The 21,833-nt window shown below is 38.6% G+C and overlaps 1 protein-coding gene across 6 annotated transcripts in view; it reads left to right on the top strand.

Annotated features, from left to right (window-relative positions):
* CPLANE1 (ciliogenesis and planar polarity effector complex subunit 1) overlaps positions 1-21,833 on the top strand; it is a 163,189-nt gene that overhangs the window by 119,567 nt on the left and 21,789 nt on the right. For 5 of the 6 annotated variants that reach the window (XM_050794493.1, XM_050794492.1, XM_050794491.1 and 2 more), the window contains 3 exons: positions 2,367-2,454; positions 7,848-8,012; positions 11,228-11,745. In XM_050794493.1, coding sequence (XP_050650450.1) covers positions 2,367-2,454; positions 7,848-8,012; positions 11,228-11,262 — 288 coding nt within the window. In that variant the 3' untranslated portion in view covers positions 11,263-11,745. The other variant, XM_050794494.1, reaches the window with a different exon arrangement.

Below are 21,833 nucleotides of genomic sequence, written 5' to 3'. Positions count from 1 at the left end.
TGTCCAAATTCCAGCCTGGGTGAATGGTGGAGCCATTTTCCAAACTAAGGAAGTGGAAGAGGGGTGTGTGTGTGTGTGTGTGTGTGTGTGTGTGTGTGTGTGTGATGTGTGTGTTGGGGGAGGGAGGCACAATGATTTCTATCAGGGACATGACAAATTTGAGGTGCTATGAGATAAGTAGGCAGTTCCTCAGAAGCAGCTGAGGAGCTACAACTGGGCTGAAGTTACAGATTTTGGAGTAATCAGTTAGGAGGAAGTTCAGTAATCAGTTAGGAGGAAGTTCAAATCATGATAGCATAGGCAGTCCTCAGGGAGAGCACATAGAGGAGAAAAGAAGAGGGCAAAGAATCTTGTAGAAACACTACCTTGTAAGGATGAGGATTCCACAAGACTTGAGAACAGTCTGAAGTCATAAGAGACTCAGGAGAAAGCCAGCCAAAGCAGGAGTTGCAGGAGGGAATTTCCACATATCTTAATGTTTAATGGACTCCTGTGCATGTCAAGATCACTCAGATGCTTTTTCAGAGTATACATTCTATCCCTGCTGAATCTGTTGGGGAGGTGGAGATGGCATGGCATGGCGTTTTGAAAAGGCTCTCAAAAATAGGGCTCCTCTCTCAAGTCTTTTAAGACTTGAAGGTAGGGACAATGTCTTTTGCTACACAGGGTGGGCATTTAATAAATATTTGTTTAATGGTTGTCTTTGCTATCTTAGTTTTGATTCTGGCACTAATAAAATCACATTTACATACTAAAGATTCACCACTAGAACAGTTATTTATAATTGTGGCACAAGGTTGGGAGACAATTTCAAAGGAAGAGTTCCAAAAGCATTTTCTCAAAGCCCCTAAGTACAGTAGTCCCCTCTTATTTGCAGTTTTGTTTTCTGAGGTTTCTGTTACCCTTTGTACAGTATAAGAAGATGTTTTGAGAGACTGAAAGAAATCACATTCACATAACTTTGTTTACAGTATATTGTTATAATCATTCAATCTTATTCTTAGCAATTATTAATCTCTTACTGTGCCTAATTGATGAAGTAAGCTTTATCATAGGTATGTATGCATAGGAAAAAACATAGTATACAGTCGGCGCTCTATATCCATGGGTTCTGCATCTGACAGTTCAACCAAGTGTGGATTGAAAATATTTAATAAAAACAAAAAGGATGGTTGCAGCTGTACTGAATATGTACAGAGTTTTTTCTTGTCATTCCTAAACAATATGTCATAACAACTATTAATATTTAACATTTACATTGTATTAGATATTGTAAGTAATCTAGAGATTATTTAAAGTATATGGGAGAATATGTATAGGTTATATGCAAATACTGCACCATTTTATATAAGGGACTTGAGTGTCTGTGGATTTTGACGTCAGGAGCCAATCCCTCATGGATACTAAGGGACAGCTATAAATAAGGTTCGGTACTACCCACCGTTTCAGGCATCCGCTGGGGGTCTTGGAACATATCTCCCAGGGAAAAAGAGGGTATTTAGTCTTCTAAAATGACCACTTTGAAGGAAATAATGTTAATTTTGTATACACACACACACACACACACACACACTATTTATTTATTTATTTAATTTATTTTTGAGATGGAGTCTCACTGTGTCATCCAGGCTGGAGTGCAGTGGCGCAATCTTGGCTCACTGCAACCTCTGCCTCCCAGGTTGAAGCAATTCTCCTGCCTTAGCCTCCTGAGTAGCTGGGATTACAGGCACCTGCCACCATGTCCACCTAATTTTTGTATTTTTAGTAGAGACGGGGTTTTGCCATGTTGGCTAGGCTGGTCTCAAACTCCTGACCTCGAGTGATCTGCCTGCTTCACCCTCCCAAAGTGCTGGGATTACAGATGTGAGCCACTGGACCCAGCAGGTTTGGTATATTTTTTAAAAATACTCTCACATTGTTATAATGTACACATAAATACAAACATCTTCACTTGCCTAAGAAAACAGCTTAGAGTCCTGGAAGAGGCCCAGGGATACTCTAGTAAGTAGTCTTGAAGACCTGGATTGACCATGTCATGCCACTAAAAAAGTCATTGAATCTCTCTGGGCTTTGTTCTCTCCTTTTTAATATGAGTTTGTCTAGATGGTAATTAAGGTTCTTCTTCATTCTAAAATTTTATGATACAATTTTCCTGAGCCTCTTAAAAGTTTATAACTCAGTTAAGCTACAAATAAGTAAAAATTTCCTCTGCTTTATTGATCCCTACCATTTAGCTTATATTGGATTTAATCCCATTTCTTTTACTTTTACATTAATCCAAGTGTTTAAAACTTACATAAACTTGTTTGTTATTTTGAAATTATCAAAGTATTACCATTGTTTTGTCTTGTGTGTTTTTTCTACAGATTGGACCAGTGGATCACATTGAATTCTCTTCTGGCCCTGAATTCAAAAAAACATTAGCCTCAAAAACCATTAGCATTTCTGAAGAAGGTTTGTAGGGGCTGACAGGGACTGGCTGAAGTCTTGCTTTAGTTGACTGAAAGAATAAACATTGCTTTGTGGAGTGCCAGAAGTAGGAATAGTTTTCATATATGAGCTTAAGTCATCAGCTTCCCAATTTTTAGATAAGGATTTTTTTTTTTGTAATGTGATTAGCTTCCACCTCAAAGCCTTTTTTTTTTGGAGAAGGCAGTAACCTCCTCTGGATTTCATACCATGGGGCAAGTGTGGCCTGGAGCTCAGTTTTTGTGGATTCCAAGCCATTGGCCTCATAGTGCTGAGGATTTGCACAGAACTTTGTGCTGAGGTTGCTGTTTGTCTGTGATCATCAGCTGAGCTGGAATTTGAGGTTCTGGTAAAATGGCCAGGCAGTGGTGAGGTATTAAGTTTTTTCATTTTTTATTGAAAGAATGAATTTGTTTTTACTTTCTACTGTGTGTGTAGTTTATACCTGTGTTCTCTTCTCATTCAGTCTTGTCAGTCTTTTCAAAAACCAGTGTTTGTTAATTCTGTTTGTTTCTCAGTTTCCTTTTTCGTTAATCTTTATTATTCTATTTTGGGGGGATTAACTTGTTGGCTTTTTTCTAACTTTATTTTTTCTTGTTTTCTAATATGTGTAATTGAGGCTGAATATGTTCCTGCATGGACCTACTTATCATCATCTGGTGTTGTTCAGGTCTACATAGTTTGTAGTTCACATTATGATTTCTTTAGCTTGTAAAAGGAGTTTTTAGCTTCTAAATATTAAGGATTCTAATATATAGAGCTATGTTTTTGTGGTCGATTTCCATTTTCATTGTATTTTGATTAGCTGATGTGTATGATGATATCAATTCTTAGAAATTTGTTAAAATTTCTCTTATGGCTGAGGATAGTCAGTTTTTATGTTATGTTCCACATTTATCTGAAGAGACCAAACATTTGCTGTTGGTTGTATGTATTGTATGTGTATATATCTCCCTTTGGTCAAGCTTCTAAATTGTATTGTCCAGATTTTTTATATTTTTTCTGATTCTTTAGTCAGCTTGATCCATTAATTTCTCAGAAGGTTGCATTAAAAATTACCCATAATGATTATGGAATTATTTATCCTTGTAAATCTGTTATATTCATCTTAAGGCTATAAGGTGAAAATAGTTCAGGATTGTTATATTTCTTGTTGGATTTTGTCTCTTTTATCACTAAGTAATTATTCCCAATAATCCTTTTTGACTTATAGTCGATTTTGTTTAATATGAACATTACTACCCCTGTGTTCTGGTATAACTTTTTGATATGTTTTTTTTTAAAAATTTTATGTAAAATTTCTATGCTATTTTAATAGAAGACAGAATCATACAATTAACTTTCATATACTTAACAACAAACTTTAATCATTATCAACTCATGGCCAATCCATTTTTTACCTAAACACCTACCCACACCCACCCACTCTTCCCACCTTTTTCTTGATTATTTTGAAGTGAAACCCAGACAGCACGTTATTTTATGTATAAATATTTTATATGTATCTCTAAAAGATCAGGTCCATTTTTAAAACATAAGCACAATAATATTGACACTCCTTTAAAAAATTCTTAATATACTTATATATCTAATCAGGGTTCAAATGTTGCCAATTGTCTTGTTTCAAAAAATAGCTTTTTAGGCCGGGTGTGGTTTCTCACACCTGTAATCCCAGCACTTTGGGAGGCTGAGGCAGGCGGATCACAAGATCAGGAATTTAAAACCAGCCTGGCCAATATGGTGAAACCCTGTCTCTACTAAAAATACAAAAATTAGCCTGGTGTGGTGGTGGGCGCCTATAGTCCCAGCTACTCAGGAGGCTGAGGCAGGAGAATTGCTTGAAGCCCAGGAGGCGGAGGTTGCAGTGAGCCAAGATCATGCCACTGCACTCCAGCCTGGGCGACAGAGCGAGACTCCGTCTCAAAAAAAAAAAAAAAAAAAAAAAAAAAAGCTTTTTAATTATTACAGTTGGAACCCAGGTAAGATCTGTATGTGGCCATTGGTTGATGGCTTGTAAGTCTCTTTACTTCTGGGTTCCTTCTCTCCTTTTTCTTCCTTGAAGTTTTCTTTGTTGAAGAAACAAGATATTTGTTCTGAAGTGTTTTTCAGAGACTGAATTTTGCTAATTGAGTCTCTGTGATGTCATTTAATGTGTCGTTTTCTCCTCTGTATTTCTTGTAAATTGGATATCCCTTTACTTTCAGGCTGTTTGATTATGTTGTAGTTGTGTCCAGCATCTACCTAGATGTCATTCCTTTAAATAATTAGACAGTCTTTTTTAACCAGCAAGCATAATCAGTATTCATTTATTGTATTTACTGATATATTTGTGCTTATTTCTAATATCTTATTTCATGGGTTTTTTTGTGCCCTTTTTTTCCTTTACTTTTTGTTCCTCTTTTTTGCCTTTTATTGGATTGAGTTTTCTATATTCTCTCTTTCCTACTGTATTGGTTCAGAAATTATACATTTCATTTTTAATTTTTAGTGGTTATTCTTGAATTTTTAACATTCATAGTTGAGTTAAAGTTTAAGGTGAAGTTGGACATGGTGGTGCATACCTGTAGTCCCAGCTATTTGGGAGGCTGAGGTGGGAGGATCACTTGAGCCCAAGAATTAAAGATTGTAGTATGCTATCATCACACCTATGAATAGCCACTGCACTCCAACCTGGACAACATAGTGAGACACCATCTCTTAAAATTTTTTTCTTTTTAAATTAAGGTGAATATATCTACCTCCCAAACAATATAAGGACTTTAGACCTTTTTAGCACTGATTTGTTCCCTCCATCTTCTCTGATACTGTTTTTTGTTTGTTTGTTTGTTTTTGAGAGTCTCGCACTGTGGCCCAGGTTGGAGAGTGCAGTGGTGTGATCTCAGCTCACTACAACCACCGCCTCCCAGGTTCAAGCAATTTTCCTGCCTCAGCCTCCCGAGTAGCTGGGACTACAGGTGCACACCACCACGCCTGGCTAATTTTTTCTATTTTCAGTAGAGATGGGGCTTCACCATGTTGGCCAGGATGATCTCAATCTCTTGACCTTGTGATCCGCCCGTCTCGGCCTCCCAAAGTGTTGGGATTATAGGTGTGAGCCACCAACCCAGCGTCTGATACTGTTTTCAAATATTTGTAGATCTACTCTGTTTTTAACCCTCCCGTTTAGTTCCCCTTGCCTTTTATTTTTTAAGTCAGTGCTTAGCTAGGATTTCTCCACATTTGTCATTTTCTTTGCCAACAATTACTTCATTTTAAAATTTCTGATTTAAATAATGTAAATATGTAGGCAACAAATGTAGAAAACCAAAACAAGTTTCATGACACCTTTTATTGCCTGAGATGCTCTCTGATATTTTCTCTTCTCTGCTGTTGTTGCCCACAGTTGCTTCTTGCATCCACTTCTTTTTTTTGTTTGTTTTTTGAGATGGAGTCTCACTCTGTCAGAGTGCAGTGGCACGATCTTGGCTCACTGCAGCCTCTGCCTCCCGGGTTCAAGCAAAACTCTGCCTCGGCCTCCCGAGTAGCTGGGACTACAGGCGCCTGCCACCATGCCTGGCTAATTTTTTGTATTTTTAGTAGACACGGAGTTTCCCCGTGTTAGCCAGGATGGTCTCAATCTCCTGATCTTGTGATCCACCTGCCTTGGCCTCCTAAAGTGCTGGGATTACAGGTGTGAGCCACCAGGCCCAGCCATATTTCTTTTATTTACCTTCTATTGGAGTAGGAATGATTCTTTAGTATTAAGATTTAACTTTGGGTACTTTTCACCGATAATATTTTGAAGTACTGCTTCCCCCCCATTTTTTCTTTTCTTTCTAAAACACCTGTTAGAGGTGTGTTGGACCTTCTCACTCTGTTACTTATATCTTTTTTTTTTTTTTTTTTTTAAATGAGACAGAGTTTCGCTCTTGTTGTCTAGGCTGGAGTGCAATGACGTGATCTCAGCTCACCGCAACCCCCACCTCGCGGGTTCAAGTGGTTCTCCTGCCTCAGCCTTCTGAGTAGCTGCGATTACGGGCATGTGCCACCACCCCTGGCAAATTTTTTGTATTTGTAGAGACAGGGTTTCTCCATTTTGGTCAGGCCAGTCTCGAACTCCTGACCTCAGGTGATCCGCCCACCTCGGCCTCCCAAAATGCTGGGATTACAGGTGTGAGCCACCACGCCTGGCCGCCTCATCTCTTTTAACCTCTTCTGCATAATTTCCTCCCTTTATCAGTGGTGCACTCAGGATGATTTCCTCAGATCTGTCTTTTAGTTTACTAATTCTCTTCTTTGCTATGTCTTTGCTGTTTTAGCTATTCGTTATGATTTTAATTTTGGTGGCTATATTTAATATCTAGAAGTTGTATTTATTTCTTTTTCAGATCTATCTGCTCTTTGGATGTCCTGTCCTGTTTTTTTTTATTGCTGTTCCTATGCTTTGTTTAATAATTTTAGTCATGTTTTATGACTAACCTTTTCTGATTGTTGTATTTCATATGTGCACACATTATCAATTATTGAATCTGCATACTGACTCTCTTTCATGATTGGTTGTTCCTTTGTGTGATTTGTAATTTTTTATCATGGGCTTATCATTAGTAGAAGTTCTGCTAGATTATATGTATTTGTCTTTGGAGTGGTTTTGCATTTGCTTTTTGCTATCATTGAACAATGTAGGAAAAAATTGGAACAAATTTTAGTATACATTTCTTCACTTGGGGTTGCTGTACTGTATTGATGGTAGAAATTCAGACCCTGTTCATGCTTGTGGCAAGTCAGGGATTTTGATTTCTCAAAGTTGACTTTTATTTTTCTCTCAGCTACTATCCATGCAGATAGAAAACTTATTTGCTGTTTCACCAGGGGAGAGATTTTCTTATTCCTATTTTATGGACAAAGCTGTCCTTCAATGCTCTAAGATAAATGAAGGTAGCTCAGTTTTTCCCTCATTGCAGTCTGCAGAAACCACATCTTCTATTCCTCAGTAGACTATCCTAGCATCATTGCCCACTTATTGCTCCAGCTTTGAGTTCCTTTTTCTTTTCTGGCACCAGGGGATTTCTCTGTTTAGAAAGATTGGTTGTATATTGAATATATTTTTTTTTGTAATTTAGCGTGTCTGTGTTTTTATGGAAGGGCATAGGCCTGTGTACTTCAGCTCAGTCTGCCACGTTTAATGAAGTTGATAATAAATTTTATGGTTTATTTACTGTGGGAGAGCTTTAACTTCAAATTTTTTATTAAATTCATTATACAGTAGAAAGCTATTAGCATAATATGTGGTAAACTTCTAATATCTATGTTGCTAGTTGGAAGTATTAGCAATTGTCTTTTCCATGTGATCTTTTTTTCTCTACTATTTTATTTTAATTGTAATATATACTCTGGATTAGTGCGTTTTTTGACACATATGGATGAAGAAGATCAAAGTGACAAAAAGGAGACTTCAGAACCTGAATTTTCAATAACAGAAAATTATTCTGGTCAGAAAACCCATGTGTTTCCTACTGCCGATTCAGCTGTCAGCCTTTCCAGTGATCAGAATACTACTTCTTCTGGTATTGTTCTTCACTTTTTCATTTACACATACTCTTATTCTCCATTATAATGTTACTGAATGTGATTTACTGGGAATACAGTTATGAAAGGTTTGTGAAGTCATTTTGTAATATTTATTTTAGGGGAAGGAAAGTTAAAACTTGCTATTCACATGAAGAACTATGACACCTTGTCACCTTCATAAGACATAATGCAATCATGTATCATATCTTGGTGTAACTTAATATGAAATATATAGCAACTGGAATTACTATAATAGTTGACATTTACAAAAATTGAAAAATTAAAACTCTTCCAATTAAAAGAACTTTGAATTTTAATTTGAAAACAAAATAGTATCTATCATTTCTTGCACCTCTACCATGTGCATCACTGTTTTATATGCGTAGATTCTGGTTTAAGCCTGACCTATGAGGTGTAGACACTATTATTATCCCCATTTTACAGTTGAGGAGATTGAGATTTAGAAGGATTTAGTGCCACTTTTTGTTTCATTTCATTTGGAGGTAGCAATTAAAACTGCTATTCTATAGTCCTAATGAATACATTTTATCCTATGAATAATAGGACATAGTAAATACATCAGTTCAATCACTGACAGTGGCTTGGAAATATGTTTTTTTCTCTCAGATATTGATGGTCAATTAAAATGATTTTACTGAGTGTTTAGTGTATGTTCTATTACCATTATTAAAGTGATGTAAATAGTAAAAATGCTATTTTGAATGACATTACTGTTACTTAAAGAGAAGCTATTAGTAAGCTGACTTTAAATCTTGTAATGATTTTCTCAGTTCTTTCTAGATGCCATGTATGTTTTAGTCATCAACATATGGGGATAATAATTTCCACTTCACAGAGTTGTGAAGACTGAATATCATATATAAAGCATCTCAGAATCTTGTTTTATTTTCTTGGTCACTGATAGCTTTTCTCTTCTCTTCTCTGGGGTAGGATTGACAAATGAGGTTAAACAGGATTTGTATGGCTAGATGGTAGAGGGTTCCAATTATATCTGAGAAGTTTACAATCCATTTTATACTTGGGAATCATGGGAGAATTCTAGGCAGAGAAGTAAAATGAGGAGGTTTTGAGGAAAAATAGAACGGAGGCATAGAGACCACTGAGGAGGCTACAAAAATCTGACCTGGTAAATAATGAGGGCCTGGCTAGTGTTGTGGGAAAGAAATAGAAGAAACGAGACATTTTGAATTAGTAACTGATGGTACTCAGTGACTAGGTGGGTAAAAGAGGAGGAGAGGGGGAACATGGTTGTTTAGTGTTGCCAGAGTCTAAGGCAAAGGTATAACTAGGTCTGATGTCAAAGTCTAGACTCCAACCTTTTGGCTTCCCTGCGCCACATTGGAAGAAGAAGAATTGTCTTGGGCCACACGTAAAATACCCTAACGCTAACAATAGCTGATGAGCTAAAAAAAAAAAAGTCCATGCATAAATCTCATAATGTTTTGAGAACGTTTACTTGGTAGTAAACAGGTACTGTGGCCGTGGGTTAGTGATCCTGGGTTACTAATAGGAGAAAGGGCAACTTGTTACTTAGCAAACACTTCAACCTTTAACCCAAGAGGTCACCATCTTCACTAATCTCATCTACTTCCCCATATGCAGCCCAGTCAGTATTGGAAGAGAATCCTTTAAGCTTTTTTTCATGAATAGGCCAGTAGGGGCCTCTCAAATACTGAGAGAAAGTGTTTCTTTAATGGACCCTCTCTTTCCTAAGTACATAGGATTAATATCTTTTTCTACCTAGCAAAAAGCTATTAAGGGTAGTACTGTTACTATTACACTAACCTTAGATTTATGTGAGGTATTTCTCTCTTAGTTAAATTGAATTAGTCACCCTTAAGAACCCACAGATGCCCAGATTCTGAGAACAAAAATAAAATGCTTGATTTGGAGGTTAATAAATTAAATAGAACAATGTACTTTCAAGAAAACAGGTATTTCATATCAAAACCATGTGAATGTATAAGTCTTAAGGACAGATTTGGTTTATCTCAAGATAATAAAATCTTAAGGAATATTTTTTGAGAAGAGATGTCAGAACACTTTTCCCAAATTAATTCAGTTCTGTTTTTGGAATTAAACATATAGAAGATTGAATAGATTAAGTATTTTTCTTTGAAAATATATAGTTAATAATGGACAAGACTTAAAAATTATATTTTGGGCCGGGCATGGTGGCTCAAGTCTGTAATCCCAGCACTTTGGGAGGCCGAGACAGGCGGATCACAAGGTCAGGAGATTGAGACCATCCTGGCTAACATGGTGAAACCCCTTCTCTACTAAAAAAATACAAAAAAACTAGCCCGGCGAGGTGGTGGGCACCTGTAGACCCAGCTACTCAGGAGGCTGAGGCAGGAGAGTGGCGTGAACCCGGGAGGTGGAGCTTGCAGTGACCTGAGATCCGGCCACTGTACTCCAGCCTGGGCAACAGAGCGAGACTCCGTCTCAAAACAAAACAAAACAAAACAAAACAACAACAAAAAATTATATTTTGGGTTACATTCTTACAAGTAAATTGCTCCTTGGATTTAAATAAGATATTTTCTGAAATATATTACTTTCAGATCACCAGAGGTTTGTTTTTTGTTTGTATATATTTTATAAAGTAAATTGCACTCCAGTACTCTAAACTGTGTACTAAGCAAAGAAGGGTTGTGCCTTCTGACATATATTATACTGAGTACTCAGGATAGAAAAGTAATAATCTTATACCAGCTGGGTGCGATGGCCCATGCCTGTAATCCCAGCACTTTGGGAGGCCAAGGCAGGTGAATCATTTGAGCTCAGTGGTTGGAGACCAGCCTGGGCAACACAGCAAGACCCCATATCTACAAAAAATACAAAACTTAGCCTGCATTGCAGCACACACCTGTAATCCCAGCCATTCAGGACGTTAAGGTGGGAGGTTCACTTGAGCCTGGAGGCAGAGGTTGTAGTGTGCCATGACCTGCGCTTAGCCTGGGTGACAGAGTGAGACATGGTCTTAAAAAACATGTAGACAGTGTTCACTATCAGATAGCATATTCAAGAGGAGGATAAATATGCTGCAAATATATATCTATAAACCAATTTGGAGGTTTAAAAGTATTTTAATTTAATTTCTGGTTATATAATTTCTAAATTAGGTTAACAATTGAAAGCAAAAAAAAAATGACCCAAAATTTTTATTAATAATGATTTTTTTTTTTAGGTATGAATAGCAATGATGAATTATTTGAGAGGTAAATATCTTAAGAGTTAATTCATGATTTTCTTTAAAGTTGGGTATGTGTAGATAGTGGAAATTTTGTTGTTCATATGTGTGTGAATTTTTACATTATACATCTTTGTGGTTTAAAGGAATATAAGTTTTCATTGGGTATGGAATATTTTTAAGAAATTGAGGATTGTTATATCCCTTACTGTTTTAGCACAAGTAATTAGAATTCAATAGACTATACTACATTTTCTTATATAAATATAGATCAAATTTAAACAGGCAGAATCTATAGAGGTTTTCTTCTGGGCCATATGTTTCCTTTTTAAAGAAAATCTACCAAGTCATTACTTTTTGTTGATTAGTCTTTTTCGCTGAGAGATACTAGAATTGCAGAAATAGAAGGAACAGTAGATATATGTTTATCATTTTGTGTTCATTTGTTACATGTTTATTTTTGCTTAATGTAATTAAGTTGTAGATACTGATTTATATTTCTTAAATTACATTTGCAAATGAAGTGCTTCAGTAGATCCACTCCAGATGACTGGATTGACTGATATTGCAGACATTATTGATGACCTTATAACTAAAGACGGAGTTTCCAGTGAAGAGCTGGGCTTAACAGAACAAGCTAAGCGCACCTCCAGGTAATCATTGAATAATTCATTTTTAACCTGTTTAAAATGCTTCTCATTCAAGAATGTTCAAAACTTGTCATATTTTAATGTGATTTTTATGAAAAAAATCTGAAGCATAGAATAGATTTTTCTCTTCATGTTTTGTTATGTATATGTGTCAGTCTTCCCTTTTCCCTAACAGTTTATAGTATATAACTGTATCCTGTGAGTTTTCTCAAGAATCACTGTAAGTACAACATACATTTAATCCTATCTCTTACTAGAAGTAATTAATGATTTAGTTCATAGCACTTTATCCTAAAATTAACCCTTAGAATACATTTTAAATAGCTTTTCTGATGTATCATGCAAATAGAAAACAAAAAAGATCAGGCACTACTGTTTTTATATCAGATAAAACAGACTTTAAACCAACAGCAGTAAAAAAGGACAAAGAAGGGTTTTACATAATGATAAAGAGTTCAATTCAACAAAAAGACTTAACTATCCTAAATATATAAGCATTCAACATTGGAGCACCTAGATTCATAAAATAAGTACTTACAGACCTATGAAACTATTTAGGCAACCACATAGTAATAGTGGGGGACTTTAACACCTCACTGACAAAGTTAGACCTATCATCAAAGCAGAAAACTAACAAATTCTAGAATTAAATTAGACACTTAATCAATTGAACCTAATAGACATCTGCAGAATGCTCCACCCATCAACCCCAGAATATACATTCTTTTCATCTGCACATGGAATATACTCCAAGATCGACCAAATGCTTGGCTGTAAAGCAAGTCTCAATAAATTAAAAAAAAAAAAAAAAAACCTGAAATCTGACTGATATGGTTTGGCCGTGTCCCCATCCAAATCTCATCTTGAATTGTAGTTCCCATAATTCCCATGTGTCATGGGAGGGATCAGGTGGAGATAATTGAATTATGGGGATAGTTTGCCCTATCCTGTTCTCATGATAGTGAGTTCTCACAATAACTGATGGTATTATAAGGGGCTTCCTCCTTCAGTGGGCACTCATTCTTCTCCTTCCTACCATCATGTGAAGAAGGCCATGTTTGCTTCCCTTTCTGCCATGATTGTAAGTTTCCTGAGGCCTCCCCAGCCATGCTGAACTGTGAGTTAATTACACCTCTTTCCTTTATACCTTTATAAATTATTCAGTCTCAGGTATGTCTTATTTAGCAGTGTAAGAACAGACTAATATAGTAAATTGGTACCACAGAGAGTGGGGTGCTTCTGCAAAGATACCTGAAAATGTGGAAGCGACTTTGGAACTGGGTAACAGGCAGAGGTTGGAACAGTTTGTAGGGCTCAGAAGAAGACAGGAAGATGTGGGAAAGTTTGGAACTTCATAGAGACTTGTTGGGTGGCTTTGACCAAAAGCCTGATAGCAATATGGACAGTAAGGTCCAGGCAGAGGTGGTCTCAGATGAAGAAGAGGAACTTGCTGGGAACTGGAGGAGGTGATTCTTATTATCTTTTAGCAAAGAGACTGGTGGCATTTTGCCCCTGCCCTAGAGATTTGTGGAACTTTGAACTTGAGAGAGATTATTTAGGGTATCTGGTGGAAGAAATTTCTAAGTGGCAAAGCATTCAAGAGGAAGCAGAGCATGAAAGTTTGAAAAATTTGCAGCCTGACAGTGCAGTATAAAAGAAACACCCATTTTCTGGGGAGAAATTCAAGCTCACTGCAGAAATTTGCATAAATAATGAGAAGCCAAATATTAGTCACCAAGACCATGGGGAAAATATCTCCAGGGCATGTTAGAGACCTTCATGGCAGCCCCTCCCATCACAGGCCTAGAGGCCTAGGAGGGAAAAATGATGTCCTGGGCCAGGCCCAGGCCCTCCCTGCTGTATGCAGCCTAGGGACTTGGTGCCCTGCATCCTATCCTCTCTAGCTGTGGGTAGAAGGCGCCAAGATACAGCTCGGGCTGTGGCTTCAGAGGGTGCAAGCCCCAAACCTTGGCAGCCTCCATGTGGTGTTGAGCTTGTGGGTGAACAGAAGTCAAGAATTGAGGTTTGGGAACCTCCTCGTAGATTTCAGAGGATGTATGGAAATCCCAGACTGAAGTTTGCTGCAAGGGCAGAGCTCTCATGGAGAACCTCTACTAGGTCAGTGCAGAAGGGAAATGTGGGGTTGGAGCCCCCACACAGATTCCCTTCTGGGGCACTGCCTAGTGGACCTGTGAGAAGAGGGCCACCATCCTCAGACCCCAGAATGGTAGATTTACCAACAGCTTGCACCATGTGCCTGGAAAAGTCACAGATAATGCCAGTTGTGAAAGCAGCTGGGGCAGAGGGCTGTACCCTGCAAAGCCTGCAAAGCCACAGGGACAGGAGCTGTGGACAGGACCTGTCCAAGACCATGGGAACCCACCTCTTGTCTCAGCATGACCTGAATGTGAGACATGGAGTCAAAGAAGATCATTTTGGAACTTTAAGGTTTAATGACTGCCCTATTGGATTTTGGACTTGCATGAGGCTGATAGCCCCTTTGTTTTGGCTAATTTCTCCTATTTGGACTGGGTGTTTTTACCCAATGCCTGTACCTCCATTGTATCTAGGAAGTAACTAACTTGCTTTTGATTTTACAGGCTCATAGGCAGAAGGGATTTGCCTTGTCTCAAATGAGACTTTGGACTTGGACTTTGGAGTTAATGCTAGAATGAGTTAAGACTTTGAGGGACTGTTGGAAGGACATGATTGTGTTTTGAATTATGAAGACATGAGATTTGGAAGGGGCCAGGGCAGAATGATATGGTCTGGTTGTTTCCCCATCTACATCTCATCTTGGATTGTAGTTCTCATAATCCCCACATGTTGGTAAAGATAATTGAATCATGGAGGTAGTTTGCTCTGTCCTGTCCTCGTGATAGTAAAAACACTATTTCACGAGTTCTGATGGGTTTTTTGTTGGTTTTTTCTTTTTTTTTTGAGATGGAGTCTCGTTCTGTTGCCAGGCTAGAGTGCAGTGGTGCGATCTCAGCTCACTGCAACCTCCGACTCCCTGGTTCAAGCGATTCCTGCCTCAGCCTCTTGAGTAGCTGGGATTACAGGCATGTGCCACCACGCCCAGCTAATTTTTATATTTTTAATAGAGACAGGGTTTCACCATATTGGCCAGGATGGTCTCAATATCCTGACCTTGTGATCTGCCCCCCGTCGACTTCCCAAAGTGCTGGGATTACAGGTGTGATGCAGCAAAAGCAACATTGAGAGGAAAATTTAGAGGCTGGGCACGGTGTCTCACACCTGTAATCCCAGCACTTTGGGAGGCTGAGGCGGGTGGATCACCTGAGGTTGGGAGTTGGAGACCAGCCTGACCAACATGGAGAAACCTCATCTCTACTAAAAATATAAAACTAGCTGGGCATGGTGGCACATGCCTGTAATCCCAGCTACTCGGGAGGCTGAGGCAGGAGAATCACTTGAACCTAGGAGGCAGGGGTTGTGGTGAGCCAAGATCGTGCCATTGCACTCCAGCCTGGGCAACAAGAGCAAAATTCTTTCTCAAAAAAAAAAAAAAAAAAAAAAAAAGGTGGAAAGTTTATAGCACTAACCACCTGCATCAAAAAGTTCGAATGATTTCAAATTAGTGATCTAACATCACACCTAGAGGAAACAGAAAAACAAGAACAAGTTAACCCCAGAGCTAGCAAAATAAGTAACTAAAATCAGAGCAGAAGTGAACAAAATTGAGAACCAAATATCCATACAAAGAATCAATAAAACCAAAAGTTGGTTATTAGAAAGGATAAACTAGATTGATAGACCACTAGCTACATTAACAAAGAAAAAAAGAGGGAAGATCCAAATAAGCGCAATCAGGAAACAACAAAGGTGACATTACAATTGATCCCACAGAAATACAAAAGATCCTGAGACTATTATGAACACCTGTATGCACAAAGTAGAAAATCTAGAGGAAATGGGTAAATTCCTGGAAACACAACCTCCCAACATTGAATCAGGAAGAAATTTGAAACCCTGAACAGACCAATATGAAGTTCTGAAATGGAATCAGTAGTAAAAAACTCACCAACCAATAAAAGCCCCAGACTGGATGGATTGACAGCCAAATTCTGCCAGACATAAAAGAAGAGCTGATAGGAATTCTACTGAAACTCTTTAAAAAATCAAGGAGGACAGACTCTTCCCCAGTCATTCTATGAAGGTGGCATCACCCTGATACCAAAACCTGCCAAAGACACAGGGAAAAAGGAAAACTGTAGGCCAATATCCCTGATGAATATGGAAGCAAAAATCTTCAACAAAATACAGCAAACCGAAAGCAGCACATCAAATTGTGGTGATTGTTAATTCACCACAATCAAGTAGGCCTCATTTCTAGGATGCAAGATTGGTTCAACATACACAAATCAATAAATGTGATTAATAGCCATTCATGACATACCCACAGCCAACATCTTACTGAATGGGCAAAAGCTGGAAGCATTCACCTTAAGAACTGGTACAAGACAAGGATGCTCAATCTTACCATTTCTATATAACATAGTACTGGAAGTCCTAGCCAGAGCAATCAAGTAAGAGAAATAAATGCAAGGCATCGAAATAGGAAAATAAGAATTCAGATTACCTCTTTTCCATGACAATATGATTCTATACCTAGAAAACCTAAAGACTCCTCCAAAAGCCTCCTAGAACTGATAAATGACTTCAGTAAAGTTTCAGGATACAAAATCAATATACAAAAATCAGTAGCGTTTCTATGGAGAACCAAAGCAAGAATGCAGTCCCATTTACAACAGACACACACACACACACCTCTTAGAGCTCTAAGACCAAGTTATATCAGTGTTTATTTGAGCTCGGGGAAGAAAGTCAGTGAAAGAAGGCAATCACAGCAGTTCTTGTATTTGTAAGTGAAGGGCAAGGAATTAGATGTAACTAGAGTTTGTGCATTAGAAGGAAAGAGTGGGACTAGCTGAGTATGGAGACCAGAGGGAATCACTGAGTTCAACCTATTGACAAGCAGTAGGGGGTGATCAGAAGGGGCTTTTTTTTCTTTTCATTTTGCTTCAGGAGAAAAACGATTTAATATCTACCAACTTCCCCATCCCCCAAGTAGCTGCATTCTGCGATTTCAACTTTTCTTCCAATTCTTAATCCTGTTTTCTCCGCTTATAAAAGGAAAGTTATCAAAAACAAAGGAAGGTTATCAAAAACAAAATACATTGGCAAAGTACTCATCACTTCTTCGACTTATATTTTTATTGCCATGAAACTATTTCCTGTGTTCTTCTATCCAGACAGACATTCACTGCAGTCTATAAAGTGAAAGATGTAAGCAAGGATATATAACTGTTTCAGTGAACAGATTTGGTGAAGTGCCTTCTGTTTTAGTACTTTAAGTTTATCACATTTTGTTGACTTCTGACATTCCATTTTTCCTAGATTGGAGGAAAGATCTGTTTATGTAGTTTTTAAATGTGCCAGTGCCTGCACGTTAAGATTTTTAAAAATAAAATTGTATAAAACATATAATGTATTGGTCTTTTGGGGGGAATTAGATGCATCATCACTGTATTACACTGTATCACAACTGTATTACAGCTTCATCAACGTTAACTGGTTTGCTTTCGTGATGTTTCTGAGGAATTGGTTCTTTTTGCAGAGGTTCAAGAGAAAGGGCTTTTGAGAAGTTCTCTAGTTCCTTTTGTATATTTACAAATGCTTTATTCACATTGTTAACTTTTCATCATTCATAATGTATATTTTAAGATTAGTGGGCTGGGTGCAGTGGCTCACGCCTATAATCCCAGCACTTTGGGAGGCTGAGGCAGGTGGATTACCTGAGGTCAAGAATTCGAGATCAGCCTGGGCAACATGGTGAAACCTCATCCCTACTAAAAATACAAAATTAGCCAGGCGTAGTGGCACATGCCTGTAATCCCAGCTACTCGGGAAGCTGAGGCAGGAGAATCGCTTGAACCTGGGAGGCGGAGAATGCAGTGAGCCGAGATCGCGCCATTGCACTCCAGCCTGGGCAACAAGAGTAAATCTCCATCTCACCAAAAAAAAAAAAAAGAAAACAGGTTAGTGGTAACTGGCTTTGCTTTGTTTTTAGCCTTAAAGTTGTTGTGTCTGGTAATGTGAAATACGTTCCTGGACTTCTGCCCCCTTAATTTGTTCTTGGCCATTGTCTTTGATGTGTATATGCAGGTTCTTTTTTTTTTTTTTTTTTTTTTTTAAATTAATTTCCGTAGGTTTTGGGGGAACAGGTGGTATTTGGTTACATGAGTAAGTTCTTCAGTGGTAATTTGTGAGATTTGGTGCACCCATCAACCTCAACAGTATATACTGTACCCAATTTGTAGTCTTTATTCCTCACCCACCTCCCACCCTTTCTCCCAAGTCCCTGAAGTCCATTGTATCATTCTTAGGCCTTTGTCTCCTCATAGCTTATGAGTGAGAGCATATGACATTTGGTTTTCCATTCCTGAGTTATTTCACTTAGAATAATGGTCTCCAATTCTATCCAGGTTGCTGCGAATGCCATTATTTCATTCCTTTTGGTGGCTGAATAGTATGACATGGTGTATATGTGTACCACAATTTCTTTATCCACTCATTGCTTGATGGGCATTTGGGCTGGTTCCATATTTTTGCAATTGTGAATTGTGCTGCTATAAACGTGTGTGCAAGTATCTTTTTCATATAATGACTTCTTTTCCTCTGGGTAGATATCCAGTAGTGGGATTGCTGGATCAAATGGTAGTTCTACTTTTAGTTCTTTAAGGAACATCCACACTGTTTTCCATAGTGGTTGTATTAGTTTACATTCGCACCAGCAGTGTAGGAGTGTTCCCTTTTAACCGCATCGCTGCCAACATCTATTGTTTTTTGATGTTTTAATTATGTTCATTCTTACAGAAGTAAGATGGTATCGCATTGTGGTTTTTATTTGCATTTCCCTGATCATTAGTGATGTTGAGCATTTTTTCACATGATTGTTGGCCATTTGTATATCTTCTTTTGTGAATTGTCTCTTCATGCCTTAACTCTATTGTTTTGATGGGATTTTTTTTTCTTGCTTATTTATTTGAGTTCTTTGTATATTCTGGGTATTAGTTCTTTGTCAGATGTATAGATTGTGAAGATTTTCTCTCACCCTGTGAGTTGTCTGTTTACTTTGCTGATTGTTTCTTTTGCTGTGCAGAAACTTTTTAGTTTAAGTTCCACCTATTTTTTTCTTTTTTTTTTTGAGACAGAGTCTTGCTCTGTTGCCCAGACTGGAGTGCAGTGGCTGGATCTCAGCTCACTGCAAGCTCCGCCTCCCTGGTCTACGCCATTCTCCTGCCTCAGCCTCCCGAGTAGCTGGGACTACAGGCGCCCGCCACCTCGCCCGGCTAGTTTTTTGTATTTTTTTTGGTAGAGACGGGGTTTCACCGTGTTAGCCAGGCTGGTCTCGATCTCCTGACCTCGTGATCCGCTCGTCTCGGCGTCCCAAAGTGCTGGGATTACAGGCGTGAGCCACCGCGCCCGGCCAGTTCCACCTATTTATCATTGTTTTTGTTGCATTTGCTTTTAGATTCTTGGTCATGAAGCCTTTGCGTAAGCCACTGTCTAGAAGGATTTTTCCTGTGTTATCTTCTAGAATTTTTATGGTTTCAGGTCTTAGATTTAAGTCCTTGATACATCTTGAGTTGATTTTTGTATAAGGTGAGAGATGAGGATCCAGTTTTATTCTTCTACATGTGGCTTGCCAATTATCCCAGCACCATTTGTTGAATAGAGTGTCCTTCCCCCTTTATGTTTTTGTTTGCTTTGTCGAAGATCAGTTGGCTATAAGTATTTGGGTTTATTTCTGGGTTCTCTATTCTGTTCCATTGGTCTGCGTGCCTATTTTTATACCAGTACCGTGCTGTTTTGGTGACTATGGCCTTATAGTTTGAAGTCATAATGTGATGCCTCCAGATTTATTCTTTTTGCTTTGTCTTGCTTTGGCTATACAGGCTCTTTTTTTGGTTCCATATGAATTTTAGGATTGCCTTTTCTAGTTCTGTGAAGAATGATGATGGGGTTTTTTTTGTTGTTGTTGTTTTGTTTTTGTTTTTGTTTTTGTTTTTTTACAGAGTCTCACTTTGTTGCCCAGGCTGGAGTGCAGTGGCACAATCTCAGCTCACTGCAACCTCTGCCTCCTGGGTTCAAGCAATTTTTCTGCCTCAGCCTCCCTAGTAGCTGGGATTACAGGTCCGCACCACCACACCCGGCTAATTTGTTCATTTTTAATAGAGATGGGATTTTGCCATGTTGGCCAGGCTGATCTTGAACTCCTGACCTTAGGTGATCCACCCGCCTCAGCCTCCCAAAGTGCTGGGATTACAGGTGTGAGCCACCGCACCTGGCCCTTATGGTGGTATTTTGATAGGAATTGCATTGAATTTGTAGATTGCTTTTGGCAATATGGTCATTTTCACAATATTGATTCTACCCATCAATGAGCATGGGATGCGTTTCCATTTGTTTTGTTATCTATGATTTCTTTCAGCAGTAATACATGCGTGCAGGTCCTTAAGCGCCAGGTGGCACCATCTGCATGCAGCACAGGGCTTTAAGATGGAAATTAGAGCCAGTTAGAAGACTTATTTCAGTAGTTTAGACATGAGGTGATCAGAATGAAGAGTGTAGGGTAATAGGTGTAAGTAAACATTTGGAGGCTATCAGGTGGTAAGAATGACAGCTTTTCTACTTGGGTGACTGAGTTGATGGTGATTTCTTTAGCAGGATAAAGAATGCAGGGGCAACACAGGGAAAACCAATCTCTACCAAAAATATAAAAATTAGCCAGCCTCATAACCCAATCTCAAAAAAAATTTTTTTTAAATAAAAATAGCTTTTAAATCCTGCATTCTGTTAATTTTGCTTCCTTCCCTGAGAAGGACATAATATATCTTTTGTTTGTTTATTTGTTTTTTGAGACAGGGTCTCAGTCTGTCACCCAGGCTGGGGTGCAGTGGCACAATCATGGCTTACTGCAGCCTCAACCTCCCCAGGCTTAGGTGATTCTCCCACCTTAGCCTGCAAGTAGTTGGGACTACAGGTGTGTGCCACTGCATCCAGCTAGTTTTTACAGTTTTGGTAGAGACTAGGTTTCAAAAACACAAATAAGTAATTAAATAAATTAATTTAATTAAATAATGGCTGGGCTCAGTGGCTCACTCCTGTAATCCCAGCATTTTGGGAGGCTGAGGTGGGCGGATCACCTGAGATCAGGAGTTGGAGACCAGCCTGGCTAACATGGTGAAAACCCGTTTCTACTAAAAATACAAAAAGCTGGGCATGGTGCTGCGAGTCTGTAATCTCAGCTACTCAGGAGTCTGAGGCAGGAGAATCGCTTAAGCCTGGGAGGCAGAGGTTGCAGTGAGCGGAGATCGTGCCATTGCACTCCAGCCTGGGCAACAAGAACGAAACTCCATCTCAAAAAAATAAATAAATAAAAAAGAGAATACAGTTTTAGATATAAGGTGGCAGAAAAACATCGAGTGGTAATATTCAGTGGTATATTAGTTTTAAGTCCTCTGCAAAGCAGATGGGATTTTGATGAGCAAGAGATTTATTTGGAGAAATGCCTGTGAAGGAAAAAGGGAGGATGCCATAAAATTGGGGAAAACTATCAGACTGCAGTGTTGATGTAGATTTGACCCTGTGCTGGGGGTCCCCAAGATCACCCCCAGGTTCAGAAATCACCTAGGAGGATGCACAGAACTCAGCAAATAGTCATTTTCATGGCTATAATTTATCCTAACAGGAGGCAAAAGGTACATGGAGTAAATTCCAGGGGAAATCAGGCACAAACTTCCAAGAGTCTTTTCCCAGTGGAGTCGCACAGAATGCACTTAAATCCTCCAGTAACAAGTTGTGACAACATGTGTAAAATGTCTACCAGGCAAGCCCATTAGAAACTCCATGCCTGGGGTTTTACT

The sequence above is a fragment of the Macaca thibetana genome, chromosome 6 (genome assembly GCF_024542745.1).
Source record: "Macaca thibetana thibetana isolate TM-01 chromosome 6, ASM2454274v1, whole genome shotgun sequence".
In the NCBI taxonomy this organism is placed as follows: Eukaryota; Metazoa; Chordata; class Mammalia; order Primates; family Cercopithecidae; genus Macaca; species Macaca thibetana.
The sequence above is the reverse complement of the archived record's forward strand: the minus strand, read 5'-3'. Positions and strand labels throughout refer to the sequence as shown.